Source organism: Ictidomys tridecemlineatus, chromosome 3 (assembly GCF_052094955.1).
Source record: "Ictidomys tridecemlineatus isolate mIctTri1 chromosome 3, mIctTri1.hap1, whole genome shotgun sequence".
Lineage (NCBI taxonomy): Eukaryota > Metazoa > Chordata > Mammalia > Rodentia > Sciuridae > Ictidomys > Ictidomys tridecemlineatus.
In genome coordinates, this window is record NC_135479.1 from 203,251,762 (window position 1) to 203,269,345 (window position 17,584).

The 17,584-nt window shown below is 35.4% G+C and overlaps 1 protein-coding gene and 1 long non-coding RNA gene across 2 annotated transcripts; one reads left to right on the forward strand and one right to left on the reverse strand.

The window, feature by feature from the left end:
- Window positions 1–2,434: 2,434 nt before the first annotated feature.
- Window positions 2,435–3,016, reverse strand: LOC101967946 (keratin-associated protein 26-1). The gene has a single exon (XM_005323627.3). The coding sequence runs from the start codon at window positions 3,014–3,016 to the stop codon at window positions 2,435–2,437; it is 582 nt and encodes a 193-aa protein (XP_005323684.2).
- Window positions 3,017–4,706: 1,690 nt separating this feature from the next.
- On the forward strand, window positions 4,707–16,789 carry LOC144375906 (uncharacterized). The gene is made up of 2 exons (XR_013435757.1): window positions 4,707–5,728; window positions 16,467–16,789. It is a non-coding gene; the product is annotated as an uncharacterized LOC144375906 (long non-coding RNA).
- The last annotated feature ends 795 nt before the right edge of the window (window positions 16,790–17,584 follow it).

Consider the following 17,584-nt stretch of genomic DNA (forward strand, 5'->3'; position numbering starts at 1 on the left):
TTGAATGTTCCAGATAATGACTGTAGATTTTCAACATAGACAGTCCAAAAAACTGAAAAGTATTTCACAATAAAAATATGCCTTCTCTACTTATTTTCTATAAGTATATTTGATGCTCATAAATGAAAGAAATCATGTCAAAATGAGTGGGTGACACAGTTTGTGGCATATTTCCTCCACTAAAGCATGTTTACTGTTCCTTTACTCAACAAGCTGTCCAATTATGTTGAATTTCAACCTCAATATTGTTACTATTTTGCCTTTTTTCCCTTTCTTTTATCTCTGAGGACTAACAACACAATCAAAATTCACTGGTATATCCAACATTGTCTATGGAGTGATTTTAGCATTCAGGTACATATTGTAAGATAAATAATACTGCTTTGAATCAAAATTTTAAACTCAATTACTAGCAATGAGATCTTGAGCAAGAGGATTTATTTCACTGATCCTGTTTCTTCATCTGTAAGACAGAGTAATGGTAACAAGCTTTTGATTAATGAGAAAGATGAGGGCTACTATTTAGTAAATGCCAGGCCCCATAAATGTTAAATAAATGGCAGATGGTTTTCACCTATAATTTTCCTTGAAAGACTGGCATACAGGCAATCTGAAGTATTTTAAAATCAAAAAAATGATCATAAAACAAGATGTGGTTTCTAGAACAGAGGTGAATTTGAATTTCATCTATGCTCTGAAACTATGCATACAGACACACACATGCACAGAGGGATAGAGAGAGAGAGGTTGAGAGAAGGGGTTATGGAGCTATGGAGATGTATATATATGTTTTCTTGGGTAAATTGTTTCATTTTTCTGAACTGAGCTTTCCTTTTTACAAAATGTAATGAAAATGCTCATAGAAGAGGGTGGGAATTAGGGTTAATGTGTTCCTGAAAGAGAAATGTTTGCCATATACTAGCTGTTCTGCATACTCTCATTACCACACTGAATATCTATTTCAAATTTGGTCAAAACCAAGCCATAGTGCCTGGTAATGGACATCATGTTCATTTGGCAAATGGTCATATTAATGAAATAGCGCAGTTTTAAGTTGAAATGAGCAACTGAAAAACAGGAATTTGTAAATTTCCTAATATTACTAATTTTAGGAAAGAGGACTGAAGTCCTGTAGTTATTACAGAAGTTTAAAACTCAACTGAAGTCAGATGTGGTGGCTCACACGTGTAATTCCAGTGTCTCCCAAGGTTGAGGCAGGAGGACTTCAAGTTCAAGGCCAGCTTCAGCAATTTAGGGAGGCTCTAAGCATCTTAATGAAAACCTGTCTCAAAATAAAAAATAATAATAATAATAAAAAGGGCTGGGGATGTGGTTCAGTGGTCAGGATCCCCTGGATTCAATCCCTGGTACCAAAAATTTTTAAAAAGTGTTAAAATAAAAAATACCTCAAGTGAACAAATCTGTGGTGTTGGTCATCCAAAGCAAGAGCATTAAATGTCAGCTCTGTCAAACAAATGAAGTACAGCTGCAAATCAGAACCTTAGCTACAATGTAGCAATAGGTGGGAATTTTCTTCTTTTTAATCAATTTTATCTCAGATAAGTATCTCAGATAAGTTGCTACTTGGGTGACTGCTGGTTCTACCAATTCTCTATTTGTCTCTTCTTCCTGGATATAACTTGTGTTATATACAACAGCCTCGTTGGTGGCTGGGTTAGGCTATTGGGCTACCTACCATGCTCAGCTGCAATGGAATGAAACCTCGAGGTCCATATTGGTGGTCACATCTTAGTCAAATCTTGCTCAACTATTTCTAAATGACCTCATTGAGGGCTTCCCTACTTTTCTTTTCTTTGCCCAACATTAAAAGAACAAGGAATTTTAACTGTTATTATATGTGTGGGCTTACTTGTTACAACATAATTTACTATAATTAGAAGCATCCAGCTGAGGGTAAATTTACTATTACCTGAAGGATTTTAATGCCATGTAGTGCATGAACCCTGAAAATCTCATATTAGTCATTGTAATTTATTATTTTTATAGGTTCCTTGCAATGAATCATTTTTTTTAACTTTTAGAAACTTTCAATATTCTTCATAGGTAACTCCCCCCAAATCATCAAAGTTGCACAAAGTGGTTAACGTATTCTAAAGAAACAACTAGCAATAAAATGAGGTACACATAAATGATAACACATGATACTCATGATGTTTATGCCAAGCTGTGGTTTAATTAGAAAGAAACTAAAGAAAATTAAGCCTATCCAGGTTGAAAATCATTAAGATTTTTTTTGTCATGTAAAAGTGATACAACTCCTAAATCAAAAGAAAGTCTCATTAAGGAGATTTAGCATAAAATTAGGAAATGTAACATAAGCCTGTAGAATAAAAGATTGATTGATATGAAGTTGAGTGATTTCTCAAAGCCGCTAAGCAAGAGGTTGTTTCCAGCTACTTGGATGATTTTCTTTTTAATAAGAGTACCTCCAGCCACTCAAGGAAGAAGAGTATGGTTGAAATTTGCTGTATGTGTAGTTGATAGGTCTGTAACAGTCAGACATGCAGCTGAGAGATTGGCATCCACAGGTCAGATATCTCAATGCCTGACGATCATAGCCAAAGTAACCCAGTGGTCGGCTGAAGGTCGGGTAGTGCAGGGGTTGGTATCCATAGGACTGGTAACTTGGAAGATAGCAGTTCGAAAGTTGTCCACTGGATGCTGGAATACAGAGATTGGAACCACAAGATGTGATAGGAAGACAGCTAGTTCCTTGCTGAGATGCAGACACATTGGAAACAACTGGAGAAGAGCCAGAAGGGCTACAGGTAACCCTCTCACAGCTGGTTGATTGGCAGCTTGTGTGTTCACTGCAGGGATCCTGGCATTTGTCCTGGAGCGCGTTGCTGCCCAGGTTGCCACCAGGAGAGCAGAGGGCTTCTCCACAGCTCACGTCAGTGGAGCAGAGAGCACTGGCTGAGGTGACAGGAGCACAATCTGAATTCTCAAGGGAGGGAGAGCTGTAGTTTTCAGAGCTGCAGTTGTTGTTGGACATGGTGGAGATAGATGTCAGGCCTTGATTAAATTTCAGGGAGCAAATGGCTGAAGTATGGTTGCTCCCTGCTGCACTTACTCTTTATATATTCTGGCTGCTGGGTGTGGGTTCCCTCCACAGCCCATCCTCCTGCTCATATTTCAGAACCATTGGTGAGACATCCCATTAGAGTATTATTCAGGTACAAACCAAGCACTCCTCCCACTAACCTATAAAGAATATATTACCAATATCATAATATCAAGTAACTACCACTCCAAAGTCTATGTGATCTACCCTGTTTCTTTTTTTTTTTTCACAATAAAGGTCAGCTGCTCTATTATAAACTGTGTTCCTTTATCAGTCTTGACAATTTCTAGAAGTTGTTCTGAAAGCCATGCTAATGAATCTGCATAATTGGTAAGAATTCATTTATGGTCAATATTTAAAAAAATTCTTTATGGGCTGGGGATGTAGCATTCTGGGTGTCATGAGCTGGGTACTGGGTTTGATCCTCAGCACCACATACAAATAAAATAAAGATGTTGTGTCCACCGAAAACTAAAAAATAAATATTAAAAATTTCTCTCTCTCTCTCTCTCTCTCTCTCTCTCTCTCTCTCTCATTAAAAAAAAATCTTTATTTGGGAACTGAACCTTATGTTTCATTCTTCAGATATTTAACCTAAAGTTGAAATCCAATTCATGGCAGAGAAAGTCATGCAGATGTCATTATCAAGTGTAACTTTTCAAAGAAGAAGGGTGACCTTGTTAAACTCCACACCCAATGAGTCTATGTGTGACTATGGTTTCATATTTTATTAGCATGAAACTGAAGGTGTTAGCGCATGTGTTTTTATTGATGCTGTATAAAAAAGAGGCCATATCTCCTTGGATATGTGAACCTCAGTATAATATAGAAAATATAAAGACAGTGTTATGCTCATAGCCAGTTTTCCTATTACTATTTTACAAGAAGTATTCTCCATGTGTAAAAAGCCTTTGAAATAATTCCTATTGTTTAACTAAGATAATTTAATTTACAAGTGAGTATTTCCGAATGTTTTATTTTTGTCTGTAGATTATTTAGTATTACAACATATTTATATGTGGAAAGAAAGCAGAAATTCCTAGAAATGTGAAGCAATGTGGCTTTAGACTAGTTATGTTGCTAAGCTCTATAACTAGATCTTAAAACTACATTATTTAGAAAAATGGGCTTGTATACCTGGAAACAAACTTCTAGTACTACACATCAACGGAAGAAAATAATAGATCTTATGTAGAACAGTTTTCTTGACCACAGGTCTTAGTCAGAGTTATCTTTCTGGATGGTGAAGCAGGAAGACATAACATTTGTGGCCAGAGCAAATATAGCCAGCATGTACAAGCTTAGTACTACGTAATTATTTTTTCTCTCAGATCTAAATTTTCCAAGCTTCACTTACTTCATATGCAAACATAGGCACAGTTAGCACCACTTCCCTGGTATCTTTCTGAATATAATGAAAAAAGGGTACGTAAGAGGCCTTGGCCACTGTCCACCCAGCACACTCACAGCAATCAGCCTAAGGGCAATTGGACAGGGCCTGCCTTTCACAATGCTGCCACACACTGCCTCTTTAAGCAGCAGTTTGGGGAGAAAGGGGCATCTTCCCTCCCTTAGCCACGAGTGTACAAATAGCTGAATTTCCCAGTTAGAATTTCTCAAAATCCCGCACAGCTCACTTCTGTGGATCTGTATTCAGGTAAGTATTCTCCACGTCTGAGACTTGAGGAAACACTGACTACACATCTGTTTCTGATGTGGTATTTCAACACCACATTTATGTGAATCTTTATAATACTGGTAGCACTATATACACACTTTATGATCTTTACATAAACTGAAAATGATGTGACTCAGGTTGTAATTCTCTTTATTGAACAGGGAGGTGTCCATTATAACTAACAACACACCCTGATCTTGGAGAACTTAATCAACCAGCTACTGAGTGCAGTGGCTCATGCCTGCAATCCCAACAGCTCAGGATTTCAGATACTGTGTTTAGATTTTTTATTATTTCAGATGGCAGAATATATCCTGTTTTGCTGCTCCATTTTGTCTTGAAGCAGAAGCCCAAATCACCATTTAAATCTCTGCTTCCATACACAAAAATATCTAAAACATAAAGAAAATCAATTTACCTTCTTTTTTAAAGATAATTAAATGTAGGTCTCACACTTTATAGTTTATTATGGTGACATTTTTTCTAACTATGAAATCTTCTTTGAACCCAGTAATTACTATTTGTGTTTTATTTAAAGTCACTTTTTTTATACATCTGTTCATTTTAGGAATAAAGTATAATTTCTCAGTATACCTTCCAAGAAAAGCCATGTTAAAGATGAGAATAACTTTTCCTTTGACAATTTCGGTGCACAAAACATATGTCACTATGCTGGTTTCGAATGCTAAATAGCTCCCATGTAGCCCATAGCACAATGGAGATAAGGCACCTTCCTAGGTGACACCCTGCAATAGCTCCCCTCTCCCTCTGCTAATCATTGATGGCATTTTTTCTTATACTTTATTTTTCAGGAAATGAAGTAAGTTAATGAGGTTTCATGGTGAGCTACATTGTTATTAAGTTCTGGACACATCAGGCAGTATTCAAGGGAAGAAGAACACAGAATTTGTTTCAATTCAGTGGTTCTGTTGGTGAAGAATGGATAACAGCTATACATGCCATTGGTAGGCGCTTTACAATCTCTTCCTGAGTTTTAAAGGCTATTACCTTAAAAAAAGGAAAAACCTAATTTTCCAATTTTAAAATTTTATAGAAAATTGATTCACCACCAGATAATCTAAGTGGAATTATTGTGATATCACTGTGAACCAGGTCAATTTGACTCATTTACCAGCATTAGTAAATAAAGTACTGAGAAGGATTTAAACCTCTGCACATTTGTCAGTTTGCATTTATATTTAAATTGCTAAGATTCATGCTTTTCAGTAATTTATGCAATTAATTAGTTATGAAATACCATATTGTAAATAAATTGTGTAAGCATAATTTTCTCAGTTGTAAAAGGGTTTATGGGACTGTAACTGATGCTATTCTGGGGAATTTGCACACACATTTTACTAAACCATCAATGATAGCTCTTCCACACCTGTACCCTATCAGGTATTCTTAGTAGTTTTATTTTTAGTCATAGAGATCAACTGGAGGCTCTCCAACAAGATCTGATCTCCTAACATCTTCAAGGATGATAAAAAAGGTAGAATGAACGCCAGTCCTACCTCTTGACTGGTGGCTATGAGCCACCATTGAACTAGATGTAATTCCTTTCAGTTCTACCATGAAAACCTCATAATGAGGATTCGAGAGTGCTGTATTATTGATAAATAACCAGAGTAAAATATTAATGATAAAAATACCTTAGAAAGATCAACACAGGGTAGAATCCAAAGGAAACACGACAAGGCAGTATCTGGCACAACTTTGAAAGTTAATATATATTTGCTAATGAAACAATGAAGAAGTCACGTAACTCAGGTTACATTTGCTATACTTTATCAAGTGGACAGAGCTCTCTCATTACTTAAAAAATCATAGATTTAGTAGAATTAACAAATGAATATTAACAAGAACCATTTGTGCAGAGCTCAAGGAAGCACATTTATTAGGAGTTAAAGCAGACCATTTTTTGCATGTTGTAAGATACACAAGCAAAACCTGAGCTAGAGACGGAACTGTCCTGGAGAATCTTGAAATAACTAGTACAAAAGAGTTTACTTAGCACATTTTTATAAGCTGTGATATATGAGATCATATTTTTAATAAAAAAAGTCAGTGCTTTAATTTAACCAAAATTACTGCCAGGTAATTAACCAAAATAAATGCTGGTCCTTTAGATAAGAAGACAAGCTTTAGAAACCACCAGTGCTTAGGTCAGAGATCTAAACCTACTGGGTGATAAGATTAGTTATTGGCTACTGTTGTTTATCTCATCAGTGGTTGGCATAAATCAAAAGGAAGCCATTAGCAGACACAAAATTCAGACATGACTGGGAGACATGGGCAGCTGGTAGCTGGAATCTTGGGCATCTGGTATATGTTGGTGGATGGTCTGAACTGGAACACAGGGAGCAATGGGAACAAAGTAAATTTCTTGGCAGGTTCAGAACAGAGGGCAATTGGCAGGAGGACTGCAAGAGGTCTCAGATTCTGGGCTCATGGCTGCCTGGTTGATGGCCATGGGTTCACCGTAGTTGTCTTGGCTGTAGTCCAGGAAGCAAGCTGGCAGCTACTTAATAAGTAGACAGCAGACCCTCAGCACAGGCGTGCAGAACAGCAAGCTGAGAACAGGAAAGGTAGAGCAACGTAGGAGTAACTCCTCGAAGAGAAAAATGTTCCAACTCCCAGAGCAGCAATGGCTCAAAGATGCCAAGTTGAGAGACAGTTTCAGAAGAGTTAGAGACACCTTTCCTGAGATGTGACTACTTTAGGTGAGATCAATTCTCCTAGGGCACTTTCCTCTATATGCTCACTCCATCTGGCCCTTCCCTACACACCTTCACTTCCATCTTGACAGGGTTTCTTCACCTGTCAGTATTCCTTTAATGATTGTTCAGATGCCTGTGAAAATACCCTGCATCCTTCTCATATAATTTTAATTATATTTTTCAAACACTCCTTTTTTCTAGCTATTAACCCTCATTCCTATTATTATATCCAGGAAAGAGCCAGGGTCATGAGTAGTTGAGATGGGTCACGATATACTCGCCAGGTTATGGTAAAAAGCAGGTGAGAATGTAAGTGTTCCCAGCTCACAGTGGTAGATACAACATAGCAAAGGCTGGGCCAATGTCTGACAAGGCAAGAAGACCCTTCATCCTTGAATTTCATCAACTATAGCTAGAGCAAAAAGGAAATGGATGCTACATGGTAGACTTTTTATAAACAAAAGTTTTCAAAATAAAATAGTCATTCATTTGAAATCATATACAGATTATAGTCCTATGTAAATTTCCCCACTTTAAAAAATATAATACCAGCATTTGGAATTCAAATTTATTATAACAATATCTGAAGCAAAAGAAAGTAAACCCCAAAGTCTGAGAGATTTTGCACATGTTTCCATAGATCCTCATGATAACCAGTGAATTTTCTAGGATTTGTTTAGAGTCTTCTCTTTTTTCTACTTTATTATGTTTAGATTGTTATATCAGTAAAAAAATTCACATATATTCTAATCATAATAATTTTTAGCAGTTTTTAATACTAGTGTCTAAATCCACACTTCTGCTTCAGTGTATATATATATATATATATATATATATATATATATATATATATACACTAGGCTGACCAACTTCTAAATATCTGGGTATTGTTACCATTATTATTATTTTTTAATAACTTTATTTTATTTTATTTTTTATATGGTGCTGAGGATCAAACCTAGCACCTCACATGAGCTAGCTGAGCTCTCTACCTCTGAGCCACACCCCAGCCCCTCATGATTATATTTTTTTTTTATAATTTCAAAATGGAAAATAACATTTAATTATTGATCTAATAAGTATGTTTTAAAAGACTAGTGAGATTTCCTATTTTGTTACATTTTTATTTATTGTTAGCTTTCTATTTTTTTCTAGTCCATATTTTAAATTAATTTTTATTTAGTTATACATGATAATAGAATGCATTTATGCACTTTGATATATCATACATAGGTGGGATATAACTTTTCATTTTTCTGAGTGTGAATGTTGCAGAATCATATTGGTCATGTAGTCACAAATATACATAAGGTAATAATGTATGTTTATTCTACTATCTTTCCTATCCCCACATCCCCTCCCTTCCCCTCCCATCACTTTCCTCTACCTAATCTAAGGTAATGCTATTCTTCCCTAGTGCCCTCTGCCTTATTGTGCATTAGTATCCACATATTAGAGAAAACATTTGGTTTTGTGGGATTGGCTTCATTTATATTCTCCAACTTATATTCTCCAACTCCCATCCATTTACTGGCAAATGCCATAATTTCACTCTTCTTTAAAGCTGAGTAATATTCCATCTTCTTTATTCATTCATCTATTGAGGGAAATATGGGTTGGTTCTATACTTTAGCTACTGTGAATTAAACTGCTATAACATTGATATGACTGAATTACTGTAGTATGCTGATTTTCAGTCATTTGGGTATAAACCGAGGAGTGGGATAGCGGGTCAAATAGTGGTTCCATTCCCAGTTTTCTGAAGAATCTCCATACTGCTTTCCATAGTGGTTTCACCAATTTGCAGTCCCACTAGCAATGTATGGGTGTACCTTTTTTTCCCCACATCCTCACCAACAAATATTGTTTCCTGTATTCTTGATGATTGCCATTCTGGCAGGAGTGAGATGAAATCTTAGAGTAGTTTTGATTTGTATTTCTCTAGTTGCTAGCGATGTTGAACACTTTTTCATATATTTGTTGATTGATTATATTACTTCTTCTGTGAAGTGTCTATTCAGTTCTTTAGCCCATTTAATGATTGGGTTATTTGTTTTTCTTGAAGTTAAGTTCTTGGAGTTCTTTATATAACCTAGAGATTAATCCTTTATTGGAGATGCATTTGGTAAAGATTTTCTTCCAATCTGTAGGCTCTCTCTTTGTGGTATTGAGTGTTTCCTTTGCTGAGAAGGAGCTTTTTAATTTGAGTTCATCTTATTTATTGATTCTTGATTTTACTTCTTGTACTTTAGGAGTCTTGTTAAGGAAGTCAGATCCTAGGCTGACATGGTGAAAATTTGGGCCACCTTTTTCTTCCTTAGGTGCAGGGTCTCTGTTGTAGTGCTGAAGTATTTGATCCACTTTGGTTTGCTTTTTGTGCAGTGTGAGAGATAGGGGTTTAATTTCATTTTGCACATAAGGATTTCCAGTTTTGCCAGCACCATTTGTTGACTAGGCTATATTTTCTCCAGTGAATATTTTTGTCACCCTTTTCTAGTATGACATAACTGTATTTATGTGGGTTTGTCTCTGTCCTCTATTCTGTACCACTGGTGTACAAGACTATGTTGCTGCCAAAACCATGCCATTTTTGTTACTATAGCCCTGTTGTATAATTTAAGGTCTGGTATAGTGATGCCTCCTGCTTCACTTTTCTTGCCAAGGATTGCTTTAGCTATTCTGGGTCTCTTATTTTTCCAAATAAGTTTTATGATTGCTTTTTCTATTTCTATGAAGAATGTCATTGGGATTTTAATAGGAATTGCATTGAATATGTATAAAGCTTTTGGTAGTATGGCCATTTTGACAATAATAATTCTGCCTATCCAGGAACATGGGATATCTTTCCATCTTCTGAGGTTTTCTTCAATTTCTTTTTTTAGTGTTCTGTAGTTTTCATTGTAGAAGTCTTTCACCTCTTTTGTTAGATTGATAACCAGATTGTTGTTGTTGTTGTTGTTTTGAGGTTATTATGAATGGGGTAGTTTTTGTAATTTCTCTTTTAGTGGATTCATCAGTGATGTATAGGGATACGTTTGATTTATGGGTGTTGATTTTATATCATGCTACTTTGCTGAATTCATTTATTAGTTCTAGAAGTTTTCTGGTGTAATTTTTTTGATCTTTTGGATATAGAATCCTGTCATCAGCAAATAGTAATAGTTTGAGTTCTTCTTTACCTATTTGTATCCCTTTAATTTCTTTCTTTTGTATAATTGTTCTGGCTAGAGTTTCAAGGATGATGTTGAGTAGAAGTGTTAAAAGAGGACATCCTTGTCTTGTTCCAGTTTTTAGAGGAAATGCTTTCAAATTTTTTCCATTTAGAATGATGCTGGCCTAGGGATTAGCATATATAGCTTTTACAATGTTGAGGTATGTTCCTGCTATCCCTAGTTTTTCTAGTGTTTTGAACATAAAGGTGTGCTATATTTTGTCAAATACTTATTCTACATCTATTGAGATGATCATATGATTTTTGCTTTTAAGTCTATTAATATGATGAATTATGTTTATTGATTTCTTATGTTGAACCAACCCTGTATCCCTGGGATGAATTCTACTTGATCATGGTGCACTATCTTTTAAACATGTTTTCTTATGCTATTTTCCAGAATTTTAATGGTAATTTTTGTCATATTTGTCAGGGATTCTGGTCTGCTGTTTTCTTTTCTTGATGTGTCTTAGGTTTTGGTATCATGGTGATATTTGCTTCATGCAATGAGTTCGGAAGGGCTCTCTCTTTTTCAATTTCATGAAATACTTTGAGGATTATTGGTGTTAATTCTTCTTTGAAACTCAGCTGAGAATCCATCTGGTACTGGGCCTTTTTTTATTGGTAGGCTTTTGATGGCTTTTGTATTTCATTACTTGAAATTTATCTGTTTCAATAGTGTATGACCTCCTCATTCAGTTTGTGTAGGTCATATGTCTCTAGAAATTTGTCAATGTCTTTAGTATTTTCTATTTTATTGGAGTATAAATTTTCAAAATAGTTTCTAATTATCTTGTGTATTTCAGATGGGTCCATTGTGATATTTCCCTCTGCATCTTGTATTTTAGTAATTTGAATTTTCTCTTTGTTAGCATGGCCAGGGGTATATCTATTTTATTTATTTTTTTCAGAGAACCAACTTTATGTTTTGTCAATATTTTTAAATTTATTTTATAGTTATAGAATGACACAATAACTTTATTTATTTTTATGTGGTGCTGAAGATCGAATCCAATGCCTTACATGTGCAAGATAAGCACTCTACTGCTGAGCTATAACCCCAGCCCCTGTTTTGTCAATTTTTTCAATTGTTTCTTTTGTTTCAATTTCATTGATTTCAGCTCTGATGTTAATTATTTCCTGTCTTCTACTGCTTTTGGTGTATTTTTTTTTCTTTTTCTAGGGCTTTGAGATATAGTGTTAGGTTTCGGTGGACACAACATCTTTGTTTGTATGTGGTGCTGAGGATCGAACCCAGGCTACACTCATGCCAGGCGAGCGCACTACTGCTTGAGCCACATCCCCAGCCCAACTTTTTATTCTTTTAATGAGTGCACTCAATGTGATAAACTTTCCTCTTAGTACTGCCTTCATAGTGTTCCAGATATTTTATTATGCTGTATCAGTGTAATCATTTACCTCTAAGAATTTTTTTTAAATTTTATCCTGATTTCTTCTTCTATCTATTCATCATTCCATAGTGTATTATTTAGTCTCTATTTGTTATAGCAGCTTGTATTTTTTATTTTATCATTGATTGCTAATTTCATTTCATTGTGATCTGATAGAATGCAGGGTATTATCTTTATTTTATTTTTGTATTTACTTAGAGTTGCTTTGTGATGAGATATGGTCTACTGTAGACAAGGAGTCATGTACTGCTGAGAAGAAAGTTTATTTGCTAGTTGATGGATGAAAAATTCTATATATTTTTGTTAAGTCTAAATTACTCATTGTGTTATTCAGTTCTATTCTTTCCTTATTTAGTTTTTGTTTGGAAGATCTGTCCAATAGTGAGAGAGCTGTGTTAAAATCACCCAGTATTATTGTATTATGGTCTATTTGACTCTTGAAATTGAGAAGAGTTTGTTTGACGTACATAGATGCTCCATTATTTGTGGCATAAATATTTATAATTGTTATGTCCTATTTATATATACTTCCATTAAAAAAGTATGAAATGTCCTTTTTTGTCTCCTCTGATTAACTTTGGTTTGAAGTCTACTTTATCTGAGATGAGAATGAAAACCCCTCCTTGTGTATGCAATCCATATTTCTCATCCTTTCACCTTCAGCCTGTGGATGTCTTTGCTCCTGAGGTGAGTATCTTGAAGAGAGCGTATTGTTGGGTCTTGCTTTTTGATCCAATCTGCCAATCTGTCTTTTGATTGATGAGTTTAGGTCATTAACATTCAAGGTGACATGTGATTTGTATTCTTTGTTATTTTGATATATTTATTTTTGATTTGTCTTATTTTTCTCTTTTGGTTGAATTTCCCTTTATTGCAGCTTCTCCCTTTGCTCATTTTCACTTTTTTTTTCCAATTCTTCATCATGGAATATACTGTTGAGACTGCTCTGTACTATAGGCTTTCTAGTTGTGAATTCTTTTAATTTTTGTTTATCATGGAAGGTTATAACTTCATATTCAAATCTGAAACTTAATCTTGCTGGATAAAAAATTCTTGGTTGGCATCCATTTTCTTTCAGAACTTGTAATATATTACTCCTGGACCTCCTAGCTTTGAGAGTCTGGGTTGAGAAATCAGTTGAGATTAGAATTGGTTTCCCCCTATACATAATTTTATTTTTTTCTCAAAACCTTTAGGATTTTATTGATATTCTCTGTGTTGGTCATTCTCATTATAATGTGTCTCGGTGTAAGTCTGCTATAATTTTGTACATTTGGGGTCCTGTAAGCCTCTTGTATTTGATTTTCCATTTCATTCTTTAGGTTTGGGAAATTTACTGCTATTATATCATTGAAAAGATTGTGCATTCCTTTGGTTTGTATCTCTGCTTCTTCATCTATTCCAATAATTCTTAAATTTGGTCTTTTCACATTTCCCATAATTCTTTGATGTTCTGTTCATGGTTTCTTACCATCTTCTCTGCATGGTCAATTCTACTTTCAAGATTACATATTTTGTCTTCCTTGTCTGAGGTTCTGTCTTCCAAATGCTCTAGTCTGTTGGTGATTCATCCTATTAAATTTATAATTTGGTTTACTGATGTCTTCATTTTGAGGATTTCTGCTTTTTTTTCATGATCTCTCTTTATTGAAGTGGTCTTTCACTTCCTGTATTTTTTTCTTTGATTTCACTCCTTATACTATCCTTTACTTCATATATAAACTTAACTATGTGCAATCTTGTGCATTTCTTCTACTTTGTTATCAGTGGCTTCTGTTGTTGCAGCATCTTGGTTTGTTTGGGGTGCTTTATTCCCTTGTTTCTTCATCTTGTTGATGTGTTTCCCCATCTAGAAATATGGATCCAAGGTAGCATAAATTCTACCCTGTAGACCTATAGTGTCCCTGAAGGTTCCAGCACTTTGCCTTTAATGGTGAGTCCAATATCAACAGCATGCAGTGTATACAATATATAACCTTAAACCTAATAGCTCCCACTAAGGTGTCTTCTGCTTTCTCGTATTAAAACAAAATGATGAGTTCAATAACTATCTATAGTACAAACAGAGAATTTGTTAAAACAGTTTACAAGTTCAAATGCTGGATGAGAGAACAGAGGTAGCGTAGTATGTGATATTTGTGAGGGAGGAAGAGAGAAACTAGAAGTAAAAATTCACAGGAAGAGTGGACGAGGAGCTGACAGAAATTGGCTGTTGGTTGGAGAAAAGTTGGAAAGAAAATCCAAGAAAATAGACAAGAAAGAGGAAGAATACTAACAAAGAGAAAAAAAATTAAAGAATACAGAAAAATGCAACACACCATTCATGTATCATTATCTTCTACACACCGATGCATAAAAACATCCTGTTCCAAATATGGTAGAGAGATTAGGAAATTAAAAAATAAAATAAAATAAACCTTGTTGGAAAGTTGAACTGTCTGTCAGTGTTCAACAGTTTCTCAGCCCTTTCTCTGATGTCTATCGGGATCACCAAACCCAGATCAGCCCTCACAAACCCAGTCTTTATCCCACCAATCTGGGATTCAGATACCTCAGGCTCAGGCACACTGCAGTCCCAAGTCCTCAATGCCGCTCCTACGGCAGAGAGACCACTAGGGATACACTCATGCAAAGGACTAATCCCAAAATGCAGTACCAAGACAAGGGCCACCAGCACTCTCAGCAGAAAGACCCCAGGCTCCTCCAAATCTGGACCTGCAGGTCCTGGCTGGAGTCCACAGACAGAAGCCCCTGTGGTTGTAAACCTGCTGGCACCCAGACCCCAGGTTCTGGTTGCTGTCCCAAAATGGGTGCAGCCACATGCAACCAAACCTGGAGTCTCCCCCAAAGCAGTCCTCTAGGCCGTTGTAGCAGCAGTAGTGGTGGTGGTGGTTGGTAGTAAGAAGTAGATCCACAACAATGGCACTGTGGGGGTAGCATCACCAGGAGATCTCAGGGGTCAGCAGCAGTGTCAGTTTCAGTTGCATCCAGGGCAGTGGTGCCTTCTGGGGCAGCAGCACCCAGAAAGAAGACCTCCAGGCAACCTTAGGGTGGCGGTAGCAGAATAAGAGGCATTAGCAATGGTGGTAGCGATGCAGGTAGCAGTTGGTTGACAGGAGATTTCAGGTTCAGTGGCAGAGGTCATGGAAGTAGTATCAGAAGTAGGGTCCAGGGTAACCAAGTCCGTGCCCAGAGAAGAGACCTCTGGGCACAGCATCAGCGTCTGCGGCAGTGGCATCTGATATTGTTAGCTTTCTGATGTTTGTATCTTGATTATAATTTTTAACATCACTTGTTAAACATTAATTTCATGAAAGAAGTTGACTTTTTATGGAAAAAAATAGTTTCAAGTGATTATTGCCAAACCAAATGTTGCTTTGCCAAGTTTTTAATATATAAAAATTTCTGGACTTACAATCAGAGAGTTGTGATTGAACTTTGAAGCTGATTTACTTTGAGAATGTAGCTACAAAATTTGGTTAGGGATATGCTGGATAAGTTAATTGGCAGCCACCAATTCTCAAAGTCTCTGATTATATATGTCTACATCAAACATAAATAGACCCAATGTATTCTAGATGATATTGAGGAAGAAACTCTTTTCCATTAGAAATTCCTGGTGAATGGTCTTTCTGAAAATATTTTCTTTTCCAGAAAGTGCTATTCATTCCCAATCACACCAGATTGCTTTGACATTTTGATGATGAGGTTATAGAGTAGCAAATTGGATTAAAGTTTTAGTCGTGTTTTACCTTCATATTCCAAAACATTAGCATGGTTGGATTTGTAAACTGCATGTTTTTAGATGCAGAAGATTCAGTACAATGGTTGTCTATGCAAATGTTCAGTATGTAACAGCAAGTCAAAAACACTTGTTAAATAACATTGCTAAAACAATGTGTATAATTGTAGATACAATTTTAAACAATTGAGTTGTGTTTTGCCAACAAACTTTCAGACGCTATACCTGAACAAATATGTTTTTGGTCTTTCTTCCTGTCTTTCATTGTCTTCTTCTTCACCCTGTCCCATATTACTGGAATGGAAATACAAGTGAGTTTTTATGTACTATTTCATCCTCATAATACATAGAGTAATGAAGTGTCAGTTTTTCTATAGGAAACAAAATGTCTAGTGTGCTTAAAAATACAGTCATCTTTCAAATGGTGTGACTCTATGATGTGTACAACCAGAGATATGAAAAAATTTGCTATATGTGTGTAATATGAATTAAAATGCATTCTGCTGTCATATAAACAAATAAGAACAAATTTTAAAAAAATTTTAAAAACTACAATGATCTTTTCACCCTGCAGTTGAGAAAGTTCTATAATCAATTTGTAAATTTGTATTACAGGTAGATCTTCTAGGCAATCATCACCTCCAGAGATGCAGTTCATGCTGAATTTATAATACAAGATATTTATCAACCAATAAGAATTTCATAAACAAAATGGGAAATGATCTTCTATCATGATGAAAAATGGAGGTTCATCTATGCAACTGCCATTACTAGAAACAGGAGCAGGACTATGGTTGGTGTGGGCTGCAAGAGATCTGTTTATATGCTTGCTTTCTTCCATTGTGTAGTGAGCTCTGATGTTGGTCTATTTATATTACAATCCAGAGGTTGCTTGTATGGAATTAAGATGAATAAAGAAGCGTAGAGGCAGCAAAATACCATGTATGTGTATTTGTGTTTGTGTGTCCTCTCAATATGTCTCTGAAACCATTAATCTTAAATACCTAGACAAGGTTATTTTGCTCCTTTGAAGGTTCTATAAAAAACTCTTTATTAAACAGATTCACTTCTTTAGGCCATGGAAATAAAATAATTTCAACATTTTCAATAAAGCTATGGATTGAGGTTACAAACTACCTAACCAATTCCACTCCATGGAGGGTGACCTATATTGCAAACCCTAGATCCTTCCTTTAATGTTTAAATAACTGCAAAGAAATTAAAATAGTCCAAGAACAAATTTATTATTTTAAAATTTATTTTTTTTCAGAGTTTGCTAATGTCTTTTGACTTTAGATGAGAAAATAAGTTAATGGGAGAGGAATTACACAAGTAAATTACCTGTCATCCAGGATGCATGGTGAATTAGAGAACTGCAAGTTAGTGTTCATGGCTGGCTGATTACAACCCAGCAGATCCCTGATGGGTACTGTGTGTAAGGAAGTATGAGCCTCAATAATTGAATATTTTATTTCTTTAAATCTTCATGTGAACATATTTTGTAGAATCATTTGAAAGTGAATGTTTCTGTTTAAAATTGGACATGCTACATTTTTTACATATATATGTACACTGTGATAGAGTTGGTCAACAAACTTATAAATAAGAAAGCAAAACATAATGTAGGCAATATTGTATTGTTTCACAGTTATAATTTGAAAAGCTTGGAACTTCATTGTGTTCTTCAGTGATGCATTAAATAATTATGTGGTGTTTATTATTAATTTCATTTA